General features: G+C 35.0%; 1 protein-coding gene across 5 annotated transcripts in view; it reads left to right on the plus strand.

Annotated features, from left to right (window-relative positions):
- Positions 1-9,637, plus strand: part of ptprea (protein tyrosine phosphatase receptor type Ea) — a 112,139-nt gene extending 102,502 nt beyond the window's left edge. For all 5 annotated transcript variants that reach the window (XM_065262466.2, XM_065262467.2, XM_073815009.1 and 2 more), the window contains 8 exons: positions 772-921; positions 1,039-1,132; positions 3,441-3,517; positions 3,606-3,740; positions 3,826-3,951; positions 4,240-4,391; positions 7,073-7,208; positions 8,708-9,637. In XM_065262466.2, coding sequence (XP_065118538.2) covers positions 772-921; positions 1,039-1,132; positions 3,441-3,517; positions 3,606-3,740; positions 3,826-3,951; positions 4,240-4,391; positions 7,073-7,208; positions 8,708-8,782 — 945 coding nt within the window. In that variant the 3' untranslated portion in view covers positions 8,783-9,637. The remainder of the gene's footprint in view (positions 1-771; positions 922-1,038; positions 1,133-3,440; positions 3,518-3,605; positions 3,741-3,825; positions 3,952-4,239; positions 4,392-7,072; positions 7,209-8,707) is intronic.
- The last annotated feature ends 10,036 nt before the right edge of the window (positions 9,638-19,673 follow it).

Here is a 19,673-nt window from a genome sequence, read left to right on the forward strand (position 1 = left end):
AACAAGACAAAAATATTAAGTAAGAAAGTCATTTTTTTTGCATTGAAGAGATATACTGCAAAAAATGAATGAGTCTTGTTTTTTTATAAATTATGAAAATCAAGAGGTTTTTTTACTTAAAACAAGTCAAAATATCTGCCAATGTAGTAAGAAAAATAAACTTAATTCCAGTTTCAACTTAATTCAGTAAACTTAACTCAGTAAACTTAACTTAACTTAATTTTTCTTACTGAACTGTCAGATATTTTGACTTGTTTTAAGTAAAAAAAATATTTGTTTTCATCATTTATTACAATAAACAAAACTTAATATCTTAAGCCACTTGCTTAAAAAGTAAATGTATCTCAATTTAGGAATTTTTTGATATTTATATTAGAAAACAAGACAAAAATACTAAGTAAGACGTTCATTTTTGCAGTGTATGCATAGTAGTGCATCCAAAACTACTGAAATAAGTTACTTTTTTTGTAAACAATGCTAGATGCGTCTAAAATCTACACAGCACCTTTAAAACATTTTGAAACATTAGATAGACATATAAACAATAAAACAATAAAAACTTGATTTTTACCACAGGGGGACTTTAAAATCATTTGTTCATAAATAGTATGCATCATAAATTATGTTAAATTAGTTTATTCAGTTTCACCATTTTTTTTTTGTCACTCATTTACCGTAATTACATTTGTGTTATATCTGCCATAAAAAAAAAACATATCGGTCAACCACTATACAAAAAATGTGTTAATTTATAATACTTTGTATAAACAGTTACAGTACTCGTTCATCTATCAAGCTCTTCTGGAGTATTTTCTGTACGGAGACACGGAGCTCGACGTGTCGTCTCTGGAGGGTCACCTGCAAAAACTTCACAACACCTTTGCACCGCTTGACCGCGTGGGCCTGGAGGAGGAGTTTAAGGTGAGAGACACATGGAATTTATTTTTATTTTTTAGTGGATATATTGGCTGATACTTTTTTGGGGGATCAGTGATTGTCTGCATCATGATCTTCGAGCTTATTTTGGTGATTTTTCAGAAACTTACGAACATGCGTATCCTGAAAGAAAACATGAGGACGGGGAATCTACCTGCCAACATGAAGAAAAACCGAGTCCTTCAGATTATTCCATGTGAGTTTATAATCTTCTGCGTATGTGAAGTTTAAAGAAACTACATTAATTTTAGATGTACAGTAAAAAGTGCCGATCCAAACATATGAATTTAAAGAGAAAATACTGAATTGTCCCTGATTATAAGACGACCCCTCTTTTCAAAGTGTACCTTTTGGAAAAATGCTTTTTGAAGACCAACTTTTGTATTTTATAAAGAAAATGCTTTAATTTGAAAATACTTTTCATACACTGCAAAAAGAAATGACTTTCTTACTTAGTATTTTTGTCTTGTTTTCAGTATAAATATCTAAAAATTCTTAAATGAAAATGCTTTTTCTTTATGAGCAAAATTACCTAAGAAAATAAGTCTAGTTTTTAGACTAAAAATATATAATTTGTGCTTAAAACAAGCAAAAATATCTCCCAATGGGTTGAGAAAAAATCTAAAAATAAGTTTTCTTTTTTCTTAAACACTTAATTTAAGCAAAATTTTCTCACCCCATTGGCGAATAATTTTGCTTGTTTTAAGCACAAATTCACTTAAATTGTATATTTTTTGTCTAAAAACGAAACTTTATTTTCTTAGGTCATTTTGCATATTCATGAAAATACATCTTGATTTAAGAATTTTTAGATATTTCTAAAAATGTTGATTTCTACTGAAAACAAGAAAATAATATTAAGAAAGAAAGTCATTTTTTGCAGTGTAAGTCAAAGGGGACCAATTTGCTGCCTAACGTCTGCCTTACTGTAAAGAAATGTAGTTTATCAGGTTGCTTCAGTCCGGGTAAACTTGTTTATGTGTATTTGGCGCCACCTACAGCATTTTTGCAGGTGCACAGTATGTTTGACATGCAATCGTCTAGAGCTCGAAAATAAGACGACACCGTTTATTGAAAGATATTTCCGTGAATTTTTTTAGGGCAATACATTACGTCATTTTTAGTAGCAACAAAAAATTTAAAATCAATTTGTTCAGCCTGACTGGTCAGGATTGTGAGTTTGGGAGACTACATAGCAAAAAGTTGGATTGTTTAATACTGAATTTGCATGTCTACTTGGTGCTACACTGCAAAAAAAAATGATTTTCAAGAAAAAGATTCTTAGTATTTTTGTCTTGTTTTCAGTAAAAATATCTAAACATTCTTAAGATGCTTTTTCTTGATGAGCAAAACAACCCAAGAAAATAAGTCTAGTTTTTAGAATATATTAAGAGAATATTAAATTTCAGCAATTTTGTGCATAAAACAAGCAAAAAAATCTACCAATGGGGTAAGCAAAAAAATCGTGAAAAAATTTCTTAAACACTAAATTCAAGAAAAATTAGCTTACCCCATTGGCAGATTTTTTTGATTGTTTTATGCACAAAATCACTTAAATTTCATATGTTTGGTCACAAAACTAGACTTATTTTTTTGGGTTATTTTTCTCATCAATAAAAAGCATCTTAATTTAAGAATGTTTTGATATTTTTTACTGAAAACAAGACAAAAATACTAAGATTGTTTTTCTTGAAAATCATTTTTTGCAGTGTACTAGTGACACTGAAATTAAACCTTTTATCTTAAATGAATCTTTATCTTATAAACATAAATAATAAATCTTTATTTTATTTTTCTTGTTATTTTTACTTGTAAACTTTGTGTACTTTGTTTATTGTTGGCTCTTAAAGGAAAACACCACCGTTTTTCAATATTTTACTATGTTTTTACCTCAACTTAGACGAATTAATACATACCTATTTTTTTTTTCAATGCGTGCATTTTTTATCTTTGTACAGCGCCTTGTGAATGTGTTAGCATTTAGCCTGAACCCATTCATTCCTTAGGATCCAAACAGGGATGAACTTATAAGCCACCAAACACTTCCATGTTTTCCATATTTAAAGACATGAGTAGTTACACGAGTAAGTATGGTGGCACAAAATAAAACTTTTGTTTGGAGCCATAGGAATGAATGGGGCTAGGCTAAATGCTAACACATTCAAGAAACGCTGTACAAAGATTAAAAGTGCACTTATTGAAAAAAAAATTATGTATTAATTAATGTAAGTTGAGGTAAAAACATAGTAAAATAGGTGGTGTTTTCCTTTAAAGTAAAATGTTAAACGCGTCCTTATTTCTAGATCACTTTGGATAAAAGCATCTGCTAAATAAATATGTACTATAATATTAAAAATAGTTGACATAATTTAGCTTTGTCTTTAAAATTATTATTTAGAAATCTCACTTTTTGTCTACTTATAATTCTGAGAAATGTCCAAAGCACCATGCTTGTATTATATATCAATAGTATATTAATTTAATATCTTTTTAAATGTTTTTAGATGACTTTAACAGAGTCATCTTGTCGATGAAAAGAGGTCAGGAATTTACAGATTATATCAACGCATCTTTCATTGATGTAAGTATTCAATGACTCTATCTAGTATATATTTTAAGGTGTGTTCTTGTGTAGACAGCTATGCAAACACGTTTGTGTGTTTTTGCAGGGGTACAGACAGAAGGACTATTTCATTGCGACGCAGGGTCCTCTGGCACACACGGTAGATGATTTTTGGAGGATGGTTTGGGAATGGAAGTGTCACTCGATCGTAATGCTAACAGAATTACAGGAGAGAGATCAGGTACACAAACGCACAACACAACACATCAACACTTGAAAAACAAATCCTGTCATCTCTTTTATGATGTGATGTGTGTTTGTTACAGGACAAGTGTTTTCAGTACTGGCCCAGTGAGGATTCGGTGACGTACGGTGATTTCACTGTGGAGATGAAAGGAGACGTATTGTGCGACACATTCAGTCTTAAAGATCTGCTGCTTACATACGGCCCTGTGAGTTTATCCGTGTGTGTTTGTGGAGCAAATATTTACAATATAATCCTATTGATTTTATGAGCAATATAAGTAACATTTTAAATGCCATTATATTGATCATTCATTTTTCTGTCAGTAGTCGAGCTTTGTTAGATCCTTAAAAAACATAAATGCCGCTTTAGTCCAAAACTTTGATTGCTTCATGTGAATCAGTTTTAATGATTCGATTCAAAACAAATTCAACAATTGTTTGATCAGAAGACTTGTGTTGATGGTATAACTGATTCTAGTGTGTGTTTCTGATAGGACAAACAGACACGTTTAGTTCGACACTTTCATTTCCACGCCTGGCCGGAGATCGGGATACCAGCCGAAGGTAAAGGAATGATTGACATCATCGCATCCGTTCAGAAACAACAGCAGCAGTCGGGCAACCATCCCATAATCGTACACTGCAGGTAACACACAAATACTGTACACATACAAACACAAGATACCACAAACATGGCAAAAATTATATATTTTCAAATATATATTTTTTTAAATATACAAGAAAGGCCCAGAAATATGTACTAAAATATATTTTGAAATATGTTTACAAAAATGTTTTTACCAATATATATTTTGGCCATTTTTTGTATATATAATAAATATATTTTTAAGCATTTATATTCACGTTGCATTGAAAGAAAACCTTTGTATTTTACAAACGTGTAAACATAACAGGTTTGAAAAGATTAAAATTAAATATATTTTGAACTGCAAAAAATATACTAATTATTTTATACATAGTTATATATTTTATACAAACTATCATATTTTGGCGAGGAAGAATATATTTTTTGCCGTATGGGTTGTAAAATTTGAAATGTATTTGTTGACCCTGAAATACATTTTGAAATATATGTTAATATATGAAGGTTAAACTAAATATATTTTTAAATTCAAAAGCTTTACTTCCTACAAAATGTATTCAGCATATTTTTAAAGAAATTATTATTTTTTTGCTCTATGGGTCACAACACTGCTCAATTTACTCTTTAATGCCATTAACAAGTTATTTCGTCAATTAAGAAAAAAAAACATTTCCCTGCCAATTACGCTTTCCTGGTGAGTTTTTATGGTAATCTGTAATTTCGTAATTATCCACTAGATGGTGGTCTTACCCAATTTATAAAAAACTGCAAAAGATTATTTTTTATAAAAAAGCAAAAACTAATTTAATTACTTTTAAACTCTGTGTATGTTTTGATAATTGCTCTGAATCTGGGCCCGGTTCCCCGATAACGTTCACTCTTAGCGTGCTAAGAAGACTCAAAAAGATATATCTTACCAAAGTTGTTGATGTTCCTAAGTGTGTTCCCCGAAGTGTCTCTTAAGAAGCTTCTTAACACGCTGCCTCTAAGAACGACGTACAATGGCGCTGTCCCAAGTGAAGGTGCTGAATTATTTGTGATCGATCACTCAGGGATCGATTTTCCACTTCACGCGAAAGTGCATTACGGCGTTAAGAAAGACAACACGTTATATACAAATGGAACATTACTCAAATTATTCCAGTCACATTTATTTTAACATAGTTTAAGTTATCCGTAAAATATAGACTATTAATTAAATGATCAAATTGTCAGTAATACGGGTAGACGAACCGGGTATCCCTCGCTCTTTATCCACCCTCCTTATCCCGTTGTGCCACTTGTGCCGCTTCTTGACATGGGTTTTGACTTTAAAAAAATATGTAATACACTTTTATACGACTGTTAAGGTACTTAACAATCAGAATTGATTGCAGTATTTCTGTTTAATGCGGTAGGCTATTGCTTACCATTAATGTTTTCAATAAAAAGCAACCTAGTTAGATAGAGAATATGGTCTAAGAAGATCTAGCAGCTCCATAATGAGTTGTCTTAGAAGGCGATTTTTTTATTTAGCCACGTCAGACAAAATGTCAAAAGGTTTAAGGGTTGAAGAATAAAAATATTGGCATGGACTAAACAGTTACGTGGCCGGTGTTGTGTGGAAGTCTGTTCCCCCTATGTTTCCCTTTAGTGTATTGTTTTTATAGCATTTTTATCACATTATACGTTTATTCTGTATATACATTGAAAGTTTTAATGGCTACTGAGATGTATATGTGTGCATTTATGTAATGTATCTTGACTGTTCTTGATTGTAAGTCATTTATTTTTACAGTATATTTATTATGTTTGGAAACATAACAGTTTTAAAACAAACAGTAGGGAAAAAAAGAAAAGAAAAGAAAAAGACAGGCTATGTTAAAAGACATAAAACTGTCACATATGAAATATTTAATAAATTGTATAATAGAATACATGATATTATTGCTTTTTAGTATAACCAATTGAAATCTTTAATCTTTCTAAATAAATTATAAATGTAACGTGATGAAAACGCTATAAACATAGAGGGAACAGACTTCAATGAGGAACAAACACCGGCGCCGTCTTTGATTCATTAGTTCTGATACCAAATAAAGTCAACTGCATAAATAGTCCCGTATCCATTGCAAACATATTTTATTATAAGTCTTAAAAATGTCCATAACATAAAATCATTGTCAGCATACCATAGTTTGACTTGTACTGTGCTGCGCTGATTTCTAAAGACTGCGGCGATAGCGTTTTGCGCTCAAACAACGCTAAGAGAGAGCTTACGAATGGTCCAGACCAACCTTACGAAAGTGTGACTTACAGAAGATATACTTAGCGTACGAACGTTTTGGGAATCGTGCCATAGAGTTAAGAGAGAGGTTAAGGAATAGGTTAAGAACTTCTTAGCGATAAGAACGTTTTGGGGAACCGGGCCCAGATCTCTAACAAAATTCCTTTACAAAATATTTACCAAAATTTAGTATTTTTAAAGAAACCTACCCATATTTAAGAGGCTATAAAAAGAGAACGAATAAAGATAGGATGAAACGTTTGTTTTCTGTTTTGTTTGTCTGTTCTTTCATTTGATATATTTGTATGATTATATATTTATAGAAGAACATTTTCCTGGAAGGCATTTTGTGAAACTTTTGTGAAAATCAATTAATATCATTGAAGTTAATATCATTTTCTTGCAGGAATGTAATGTCTAACTCATGTGTGTTTATGTTGTGTGTTGTGTTATACAGTGCTGGAGCAGGTCGGACCGGTACATTTATCGCTCTCAGTAATATTCTGGAGCGTGTGAAAGCAGAAGGTTTGCTGGACGTGTTTCAGACCGTGAAGAGTTTACGAATGCAGCGGCCACATATGGTGCAGACAGTGGTCAGTTCACTAAACCTTGGCTTTTCTTACAGAATCAATCATCGTAGTTTTAAAGTAAAAATACTACAATGTTACTTCAGTCAAACTGTGCTCAGTTGGTATTGACCACCACTTTCATTTGTGGCAGGACCACAAAACCAGTCATAAGTAGCTCAGGTAGATTTGTATCAAAATATAAATTTTTTACGCCCGAAATCATTAGGATATTAAAGGGGAAATTTGCCATAGAGGGGAAATCTATCATGAAATCTGAATCTGAAGTGCTATAATTGGGTCCTTGGTGCTTCTATCAATCTAAAAAATGTGAAAAAGATCAACCCAGTAACTTAGTTTTGGTAAACCATTCTCTGCAAGCATGTGAAAAAATATGAAATAAAATCAACAAAGTGACAAATTTATCATCTTATAATAAATTATCTGTGGGGTATTTTGAGCTAAAACTTTACATACGTACTCTGGGGACACCAAAGATTTATTTTATCTTGTGAAATGTCCCCTTTAAGAAAAGATCATGTTTCATGAAGATATTTTGTAAATTTATAATATATTAGGAATGTATTTATCATTAGTAATGTGTGTTTATGACTTCATTTGGACAACTTTAACGCAATTATTTCCAAAAAATTGTCCTGTCCTTACAAACCATACATCAATGAAAAGCTTATTTCTTCAACCTGCAGATGATGTATGAATTTCATTATGACCCTTGTGACTGGTTTTGTGGTCCAGGAGTAGGGTTGGGTATCGGTTGGGTTTTATTCGATACCAGTACCTACTCGGTATTTTTTTTTTTTTTTTTTTACGGTTCCGGTTCTTAAACGGTTCTTATATCGGTACTTTAGAAAAAAAAGGCACACACGTTGTCAAAAAAACAACTTTTATTTACTGGAACTTTTTTTATAATAAAATATATATATATATATATATATATATATATGCCATCTAAGATTTTCTTCTAAAATGAGCATTTTGATCAAGCTCATATATTTTGGATCAGTAATTTCACTTTAAAGACAATTAATATGTAATTTTCATTGACATTAAAGTGAAATAACTGAACATAAACATACAAGCTTGATAAAAATAATAATTTGAGAAGAAAATCTCAGATGGCATTTTAGAGGCTTTTGCATCTGAAATCTTCATATCGGAACACCAGGTGGCGGTAAAGAAAAGTCAGGAACCGAAATCAGGCACCGAATTTTTCATTCGTATTCGGTCTGGTTACTACCGTTTACATTAGAACCGGTTCCCTATTGGCACTGATTTTCGGTACCCAACCCTATCCAGGAGCATGTTTAACAATACAAAAAACAAAATGACACTTTTTAACACTTGAAAGTGATTTTAGAAGGTAATGTTTGTGTATTGTGGATTTAGCTGATATTATTTTTTTATTTAATTCTAAAAATAATTTTTATGATTTTACAAAGCTATGGTATTGGTTACTATCAAATAAATATTTAATGTGTAATTGTATTGCTCTTTTTCTTTCTCAGGAGCAGTATGACTTCTGCTACAGAGTGGTACAGGACTTTGTCGACATTTTCTCAGACTATGCCAATTTTAAATAATCTAATCTGCCTTAAACGTTTGAGTTGTTGAATGCTTTTATACACGCCAGTCGTTCAGGACTTTCCATTGCGATTGGAAGATAATTCTGCTCTATTTTACTATGCACTTCTCAATGTTACTAAAAGACCATATCTATCTGTAATATAATATACTAAGGCTACTAAAGTTTTAAAAACTGTAAATTGTCTTTATAACACATTTAAACAGTTTATTTTGATCTCGGATTGTTTTTATTATGACAGATCATTCCAATTTCTGCTATTATTATTGTAAAATAGTGTTTGTCTTTGTTTGTTTGTTTGTTTAACTAATTATTTTAATTTTTTTAACTAGTCGTTGTAGAATTTGTAAAGCAGTAGCTGTAATGTATTTATGCGCTGTTGTAGACAGGACAACCTGCGAGATCAGACATTTTTTGTGAATGTTTCATGAGATTTTATTTATTCAGAGTTATTGCCTCGCATTATATGAACGATATCATTGTGTCGAAGCGTTGTTTTTAATCCCTGTCTTTAACATTGTCTTCATCAGCCATAGCAAATGTGAATAATGTTGACAAAGCAGCAAACATTCCCATTCAACAAAGGGGCTACTGTATGTGAGATTATTATTATTATTATTATTACAATATGGCTAATGAATTGTTCTCAAGAAAGGCACAAATGTCAGCAAAATATTACATTTATAAGATGATTTAGCACACAATAGACAGATGGAAAAGTGTATGACCATTGACCTCCCTGAGATTTATCCTGAGAAAAGCTGCAAAGGTTTTTAAAGCACACACAAACACGACTGATGTTGCCTTGCACAGGGCCAATGATTCCCAATAAATGAGCAAATGCGTTATAAAACTTTATTGTCTTGTGTTTTTTTATGCAATTGCGAAAGGTCTTGTTGCTTTAATGTATATCAAATCTGAGCACTGTTGTATTACCACCTTACAGTTTTCTAAGGGTGGCAATGAGAGATATAAAATAGGAGATTATTTTTTCTGAAACTTTGCCCACAACCCATCAATAACAATTTGTTATAAACGTTCTCATGATCCACAAGCAGGAGGTACTGCCATCTAGTGGATATTTCTGTCATTGCAGGGTCTGTGCAGTCTCTTCAGTGGCCTACTGTACATTTACAAGTTTACTTGCACATCCAGATAGTATTGATAATGATAAACTAGTTAGTGGTGCTTGCATTTATTTACACTATTGTTATTTTGCAAACATATTATTTGGCTTGCTGTCTTCTCCCAACTACAGAGCTGGATTATTAGAGGACATGTGGGATGCATTTAGGATATAAGAATTAATATATTAATAATGATTTATATTTAAAAAAAATTATATTATGGACATTATCAACGTGAACAATTACTGTTAAGAAAATAAATGTTCAGAACAGAGGAGATGTGCAGGAATGACTGCTTTGCAGATCCTTGGCATCTTTCTATCTTAATATCTAACATGTTTGAAATAAAATAGTAATCTTTAACAGTTTGCAAGTATAAGTTTATAGCAGTGAAATTTTATTTTGTTTTCATCCTAATTCTAGTGATTTCTTGTAGTATTTCCTATAGTAAAGTGTAGTAAAATGTAGTTATTGTTAATATATTAATTTAATTTATTTAATAGGCCTACTTTAATATAGTAAAGTTAACAACACTACATCTAGTAACAAAAATACAAAAAACAAAATTGCATAATACATTTTTGTACACTTTTGAAAGTGATTTTGTGAATGTTTATTGTGGATTTAGCTGATATTATTTTTCAATTTAATTTTGAAGCTATGGTATTTTTTTCTGGCTGGTTACTATAAAATATTTTATTTTATTATATTATAAATACAATTTTATAGTAAGGTGTCCTTGAGTGTCTTAAATGGAACCTAGGAATTAAATGCATTATTATTTTAATTATTTTATATACACTATAAAATTTTGTAATAGTGAATTGATAAACTGTATAATGCTGTAGTATACATCAATATTTACTATAGTAACATTAACAACACTATAGTATCTAGCAATTAGTCTTTAAGTATTTATGAGTATTATATAAGTTTTTCATAACTGTATAGTAGAACTGTAAATGTTTAGTATACACTAAAGTAGCCTACAACAGTTTTTTTATGGGGTTTGATATTAATTACTAATAATTTTGTATTAATGCTTTTGTTTCTGCATAATAATAATAATAATGTTTTTCTTTCCATTATTTGCTTTTTGTTCACATGTACTCTATTTACTCTGTTCTCTCCACATACTTTAAGAAAAAAACAAGTCGCCAGCAGGTGTCGCTGTTTAATTGTGTTGACGACTTCCGGTCTAAACGTCACTGGACGGACTCACCGATGTAAACTCCGTCATGCAGACTTTGTAGGAAGTTCAATTTCTTGTTTATAACATGTTATTTTTCATTACAGGTGAGTTTAACTTAACCACTGTTTGGTTGTAAATGCACATTGTTTATTTTACAGATTTCTGTCTTTGTTTTTAAGATAACATCATAAGAGTTTAGAGTTTAGATTATGTGTGGCTAATAAATACTAAATCCCACCAACGCGAATAACCCATAAGCCTTTAAATTGTCCCCTGAGCTCCTGCCTCAACTCAATTAAAGATAAACAAAACTTCAGCTCTCGTGTCTCCCAGCATGTCTTTCTGCAAAGTGCTTTTCTAATTTCATACTGAAGAAGGAGAAACTGCAGGAGGTTAGACCGAAAATGTGGATTTGTTTCTGGCAAACCCCAGCTGAGAGCCGCGGCCCTAATAGAGGTGGGCATTGGGGGCCAAAGTCTGCCGAAGGGACCGTGGTTCAAAGTCTGTGCTTAAACGTCTGTGTTTAAAAACAAATGAAGCCGCCGCTTAAGATGAAAGGAATTTTAATTTGCACAACCAGGTAGTCTGGAGTTTATGCCTTGAATACATGAAATTAATTATGGACTTTGCAAGGGTATGAGGTGCATTGTGCATTCATAGGCATGGGTCAGGATGTGTGTGTACTTATGCAGCTATCTTTGGGAGAACCATTTATATATATATATATATATATATATATATATATATATGTATATATATATATATATATATATATATATATATATATATATATATATATATATATATATATATATATATATATATATATATACATAGAGAATATAATAAAAATGAATATAAATTTAAATAAGAATAAAAGCTAATGATAAAATTCATTATTTAATTGAATTACTGATAAATTAAATAAAACACAAATCAACTATTATCTGTAAAAACATGCACCTGTGACTGTTGTGTTGCTTTTTAGTTAATGTGTCCAGTTAACTGTGACCAAGTCTCTGAAAACCCAGCTAAAGTATTATTATGTGTGATTTACTGTTTTCTACATAAAATTATTTTATAATCCTATATTAATTCAGTGGGAAACAAATTTAGGTGCTCCCAATTGAATCATTAGATTATGAGTCACATAGTTAAACTTTAAAGGGCGGTTTCCCGGACAGGGTTAAGGCTAATCCAGGACTAGGCCTTATTTATATTAGGTAATTTAAGAAGTTTTTACAAACATACCTTACAAAAAACACTACAGGTGTGCATCTTAAAACAAAACAATGTCACCGATATACACCCACCTAAAGGATTATTAGGAACACCTGTTCAATTTCTCATTAATGCAATTATCTAATGAATGGTGTGAAAGCATCCAGTATGTGGCAGTCCTGTGGCCGAAAATGCCTTGTTGATGCTAGAGGTCAGAGGAGAATGGGCCGACTGATTCAAGCTGATAGAAGAGCAACTTTGACTGCAATAACCACTCGTTACAACGAGGTATGCAGCAAAGCATTTGTGAAGCCACAACACGCACAACCTTGAGGCGGATGGGCTACAACGGCAGAAGACCCCACCGGGTATCACTCATCTCCACTAAAAATAGGAAAAAGAGGCTACAATTTGCACGAGCTCACCAAAATTGGACAGTTGAAGACTGGAAAAATGTTGCCTGGTCTGATGAGTCTCGATTTCTGTTGGAAGTCAGAATTTGGAGTAAACAGAATGAGAACATGGATCCATCATGCCTTGTTACCACTGTGCAGGCTGGTGGTGGTGGTGTAATGGTGTGGGCGATGTTTTCTTGGCACACTTTAGGCCCCTTACTGCCAATTGGGCATCCTGAGCCTACCTGAGCATTGTTTCTGACCATGTCCATCTCTTTATGACCACCATGTACCCATCCTCTGATGGCTACTTCCAGCAGGACAATGCACCATGTCATAAAGCTTGAATCATTTCAAATTGGTTTCTTGAACATGACAATGAGTTCACTGTACTAAAATGGCCCCCACAGTCACCAGATCTCAACCCAATAGAGCATCTTTGGGATGTTTGGGACGGGAACTTCGTGCCCTGGATGTGCATCCCACAAATCTCCATCAACTGCAAGATGCTATTCTATCAATATGGGCCAACATTTTTAAAGAATGCTTTTAGCACCTTGTTGAATCAATGCCACGTAGAATTAAGGCAGTTCTGAGGGCGAAAGGGGGTCAAACACAGTATATATATATATATATATTATATAGGGCAGACTCACCACTTGACTTGAAGTATGTAGTTTTGCATTTCTCTAGCTCACACATGTTTATGTTGGCTGTGTTCTCTCTCTCTCTCTCTCTCTCTCTCTCTCTGTGAAGTTTTCGCTCTAATGTAGGCCTACTTCTCAGAAGTGTGACTGGTTGTAGGTCGTCTGAAGTCAGAACGGCTCCCCAGATGGCGGACCCTGCTTCATTAAACCGCTTCTGTAATTGCTCGACTCCAACACAAAACGCCTTGTATCTGTACATTTGCAAATTTCATTTAACCTTAGTCTCTCCTTTCGTACCCCCGGTGGATAATCACTTTGTTTACCACAAATTAAACTCGGCCTGATTGTTTACAGGCCTCAGAGTCCCACCACATTTCTACAACTCTCGTTTATTTATTTCAATAATCGCAGAGCGGGGAGTCATGTATATGCCGCGCTCATCTACATGAAAATTGTACAATTAACTTTTGATTAACCAGCTTGTTCGTTTTTTCCTCCGTTTCTCCCGGCGCTCTACCGTGTAATGGCTAGTCTGAATTTTAATAAACGCCTTTAAATTGGGAGCGGCCCTTCCTTTGACTCGGATGAATGCGAGCGAGCCGGCGCAGCGTTGAATAAACGCCGGCTAGAACAATAGCGCAGACTGCCAGTTTGCGGTATCATCTTTAAGTATGCAAGGATGAAAGCGCACGATTTGTCCATCAAAACAACAAGAAAGGGAGGCAGTAATTCAGATGGCACAAAGTCAAGTGGTTTTCGAGGGCTCGCTCCCCCCTCGTACACACTGTTAATGATGGAGTATGTGTGTGTGTGTGCTATTGAGGGAGGTGGGAAATCCTCCATCACGTAGTGCACTTATCTCAAGCCTCGCGAACAATTAGAGGGCACAATAACTAAAGAATGACTTTTTGTTGTGCTCCGGCTGCATGCGACAGCAGCGGAGAGCGATAACGGCGTCTGGAGACCGGCTGAACGTCTCTCCAGACTTCGGCCGCGGCTGCAGACCTCGATTATTCTCTCAGCGGCCTGCAGCGCAGCGAGCGCAGAAAGGTTGCACTTTTATCCCGCTGAATGAACACCGTCTTTGCACGTTTCTTCCGGGAGAAGATAACTCCCTTTGAGTAGATGAACAATAGGAGTTGATTGGGAATACTTTTGTAAACAGGATGGTAAACAACTGATGCAAAATCGCATCTTCTTTTATCAGCGCACTTGAAGAAGCACAAAAGGTCACGGATTACAAATAACAATACAGGAGCTATTCAGAAACCTAATGAAGTTTTTCATTTCAGTCAAATGAGGGATCTTTGATTTAATGTTGGGTTGTAAATGACAACAATAATTATGATCAATTGCTTTTTTTCTTTTTTCTTTTTAAGAACATTTAGGGGTAGCATCCCGGAGAGGGATTAGTTATATTAGGACATTTAAGTAATTTTACAAACATACCTTACAAAATAACAATACTAATCTTGAGATAAAACAATGGCACTGATATATATGTCAATGCAAAAGGTTTTTAAATTAAGGCAGCTCAAACATGCATTGGTTTAGGGTTAGATTTACATAAAATGGCATCCATACCCAAACCCAACTCTAACCCTAACACCAGTCGACAAGGTTTAAAAATCAGAAAATATTTAAAAAATCAGAAAAAAGGTATAAACCAATACTTAAAGTGGCCTCCTAACGCAAACACCAAATCTAACCCTAAACTGAAGCAACAATGGTTTGAAAATGGGACAAAACAGTTAAGTAACCAATATGTTACAATGACATGTAAACAGAAATACGTAATACGGTCACGGAAAAAAACGGGAAAAAATGTGACAGTGTCACGGAAAAGAATCACAAATTTACGTGACTATAGGTACATAATTTCGTGATTACATGATGTGTTCATTTTGCAATGAACCTACACTGTAAAAGTTCCTTGTTGCGGTTAAATTTCTAAGTGTATTCGATTTGAAATTAGAACTTATTAATAATTTCAACTTTCTTGACTAGTGAAGAGTTGCTATAAATTTTAAAAATGAAGTTGAAATCCTTTAAGCTAGTTCGACTTTATTTCTTATCATTTATAGTAGGGGTAACCCGGATAAACCGGTAGAAATGTGTCAACCGGTGGAGATTTTGGACTATTGTCTCTAACGAGGTTAAGCGCCCACGCCATGTTTGCGTGGTCACGAAAACGTAACATTTATACACGTATTTAAGCACCGCAGTTTAAAACAATTTATTTTAAGCCGTTGAAACAACTACGCCCGCTGTTTCTCTGTGAAAGGACTGCACATCCGCTGCTGTTCTCAAAGAGGCCATTCAAGCCCATTTCTAATGCCGAGAAATCGCGGCACCAATCAGAAACGTTGGGGCAGGCTTTACACGATGACGACAGCACAGCGACGGTGAAGCAGATTTTGTACATTACAAAGATGGATGCCACCATGGAACATCACTCGTTCGAATCAGCTATCGCGGCTGTTTTAAGTGATTTAAACTTTTCCTTTTCGTTAAAACCCGAGCAAAGAACAACACTCGAAGCCTTCATATCTAAAAAAAGATGTTATCGCTGTCTTACCGACTGGATCCGGCAATAGTCTGATAGCTCTGCATACGTCATCTCCTTCATCGCTGTGATTGGTTTTAGGTCTATCCGATTGGACACAGAGGCATTTGAGAGACATCCGTTGGTGACACCCCTTTGGAAATGATTTGTCTATGAAGCTTTGCCAGACCGTAACTGAGTTACTACTGAGAATGGTCTGGTTTTAACCAGGCTAGTAAGTTGTAACATTTGCACTTGTGTCATTTTTCCACGAAAAATGGAAAAATGTAAGTTTTAGAAACAAACTTTAAGTGTTCATTTGTAGCAAAGATGTGTGTGTGTGCTACTTGAGTAAAATTCTCATTAGTCTACCTCAAATATTTTTTGAATGATAGAGACAAAACCGAAAAGAGTTGCTTTGTGCCCCACTCTCCCCTACTGCGTGTTTGTGTGTCTTTAACACAGGCACTGTTGTAACTGCTTTATACAGTTTTTTTGTGTTTTCATTCCAGATAGAGAAAGAGAGAGAGAGGGAGAGAGAGAATAAAAACCCTAAATAAAAATGAAAGGAATTGTGAGTTCTTAAGACGTCGGGCCGTTCCATTGGGGAAAAGCACAGAAAGAGTGGCAGACAGCAGAAAACAGAGCGGTGAACAGCAGCTGAGGAAGATAAAATGAGCTTTGTGCTTTCTTTTCACTGATGACTGCCAACGCCTGAGTTTCAGTAGAAGCAGGAATATCTGAGAGGTCATGTGTTGTATAATGAAAGAAGTCGAATCAGGGGACGTGTTAGATAGCAAGGTGATTCTCGGTCTCTTGGGACGATATTTCAGGATCCAGGACCTATAGATGAGAAATGGAGACATTGGGTTGATCTATAGTTTATAAACTGACCAAAATAATTAGCATTCAAATGAGATTTGAGGAGAGCTTTTGACAGATGAGATGACACGAGCCGGCGGTGCCGTATTCCCCCGACTGTCCCTCTCATGCCCCGTTTGTCATCTTTTACCTCTCTTTTACTACTCGGAGATAAAGAAAAAGACAAGTGTTTGGCTGGTGATGCGGAGCTGCAGTCGCTGCGAGTCTCATTGAAGAGGTGCTTTGCAAGTTTTTAGCCGCATGAATAATTCGATATCTGAGCTTGTTGTCGCGCTACTGGATGTATGTTTCAGAAATCTTAAGAGCGCGTCTGCTCTTTCTTTTAGGGGTTTCGCGGCAGCTCTGCGCCTTGTGTGCTCGACCCACTTTGTTCCACCAAAATACACATTCAAGAGACGCAAATTAGGGCCCACCGAGTTAGCGCTTTTTAACGTGACGCCGCGGCACCACGAAACCAAAGGAAGGGCGACATAGCTGTCACAAAGGGAAGAGAGAAGACTGAGGGAGATCGAAAAAGAAAAAGGCAGCGAGGCAATGTTGGGCGCCCGTCCAAGGCCCCGCTAAGAGGCCATTGTTCGCTCACAAGAGCCGCCGCGGGGCTAGGAGGGAGATACGGGGGATTTAGCGACATGACTTGAAGCAGGGCCGCGGGAGCGAGAGGATTGGGGGATGACCAGATTAACGTGTCGGCCTGGAAGCTTCTCGTCAACTTTATCTCCTCCTGCATGGCAGTCGTAACAAAGAGAACAACCTCAGTGCTTAAGGCCATGAAGCAAAACCTGTAGAGTCCTCGGTCTGAAGGAGCCACTTCTCTCTCTCTCTCGTGTCGCATTGTAAAGGCGCGGCGGCTGTCAGCGCAGACGGCTCCTGTGGGATCTGGCAGGGCAGGGATGCCGTGGAAGAGAGGAACTTTGATGTAAGCTTGTAATCGTGGCGCTGCAGCCTCAAATGCAGAGTCGACAAACAGCAAACGAAGCTTGTCATTCAAAGGAAAACAAACAAAATAAAAACAAAAACGTTTACGGCGGCTTCAAAAAGAATGCTGTTGAAGTTGAGGACGGCACTACAAGAGCATGATCATTGCCTCTTTGTTCTGCGGATTTGTGACTGTTATGGTAGAGATTTCAAACAAAGGAAAATTAAGTAGCTGGGACACGTTTGAAAAGCAAAATTATGAGACGGATATTATATGCATTCGCAACCTATTCGAATCTGCAGGATGTGAATGGTACAGTGTCCCCAAAATGCATTTGGACTGAAAGCAATTGCATTTGAAAATAAATATCAAACCAATCTGCAAATTAATAATGTGCAATTGGGTAAATTGATGTTGGGGTGATGTTTAGTGGATGTATGAAGTAGGCTACATGGAGGTTTAGGTCTTCGAGTACCTTTGGAGCAACTCTGTTATCATGTAATATTTGATAAATGTAATATAAACATCTGTACATCTGCATCTTTCTGTTGCTCATTGCATTAGCAATGTAAAGGGTCATGGATATGATCCTCAGGGTTGTGATGGGGATGAGACAGCCTATGCCGAGCAAGACCGAGTCTTTGAAGGGTCGAGACCGAGTCCGTTGGTTTTCAAATACAGTCGAGTCCGAGTCAAGACCGAGTCTTTGAGGAAGCAAGTCTGAGTCGAGACCGAGTCCTTTAGGAGTCGAGATCAAGACCATAAAAACATGTCAGTTTTCATATTCATGATTTAATATCACCCCAGTTAATAATCAACAGTTAGGCCTACAGACTACCCACATGGAAAAAACATATATAAACATATATGTTTCAATATAGGTTTTGATATAAGTTTTACATATATGTGACATATATAAAATTGGCCGTTTTCCTATATTATATGTACATATATGTACATATATGCACATATATGTTAACCTATATATTGGTAAAATTATTAAAATCTGTAGCTGCTAATAAATTAAACATAAATAAAGGTCCAACCAATGACAGTCTGCACCTGCAGGAGCCAGGATTCAAACCTCCAACCTTCCGATCACAAAAAAAAATGCAATCCCACACACCACTGCTGGGATTCAAACACCCAACCTTCCGATCATTAGACAACTCGCTTTACCATCTGCGCTACTGTCACTGTTAAATAACACTGAACAGTAGCTGTTAAATTAAAACATTTTGTTATACATGTCCTAGACAGATCTTGTAAATGTTTTAAATGTGCAGACATCATAACTTTATTTAATAATTCACATAATTTATGGCCTGTATATGCACATATATGCACCTCAATTTTGCATATATGCAGCATATATATTATCATATATGGGCATATATGCTGTATATGTGCAGCATATATGTGCATAGTAGCTGCATATAGGTTTCATATATGTGCATATATATTATTATATATGTGCATATATGCTGTATATGTGCTGCATATATGTGCATATTAGCTGCATATATGTTTCATATATGCGCATATATGCTGTATATATGCAGCATATATGTGCATATAAGCTGCATATAGGTTTCATATATGCACATATATCCACATATAGGTTCTTTCCATGTGGGTAAGCTTGGGAATTGTTTAGAGAAGCAGTCTTAATGTCTTAACTATGGTTTTACTATCATTAAAAAAAATCCAGACATGCATCATCTTCTGCCTATTTTTCTAGAGATGAATAAATGGCTCTGATGGCAGTATCTTTGCATTGCACCATGGGATGTCATTTTCAAATAATGCCTGTCAACATTGCATTTTATTATTGTTGTTATGTGTTGGGTGGTTTTATATGAACATCAAAATATGCGTTGGTCTCGAGGTCTCGGTCTGAAATTATGAGTCCTTATCCTCCCACTGTGGTCTGAGACCGAGTCTTTTAAGGAACGAGTCCGAGA

This window comes from Paramisgurnus dabryanus, chromosome 1 (genome assembly GCF_030506205.2).
Source record: "Paramisgurnus dabryanus chromosome 1, PD_genome_1.1, whole genome shotgun sequence".
NCBI lineage: Eukaryota > Metazoa > Chordata > Actinopteri > Cypriniformes > Cobitidae > Paramisgurnus > Paramisgurnus dabryanus.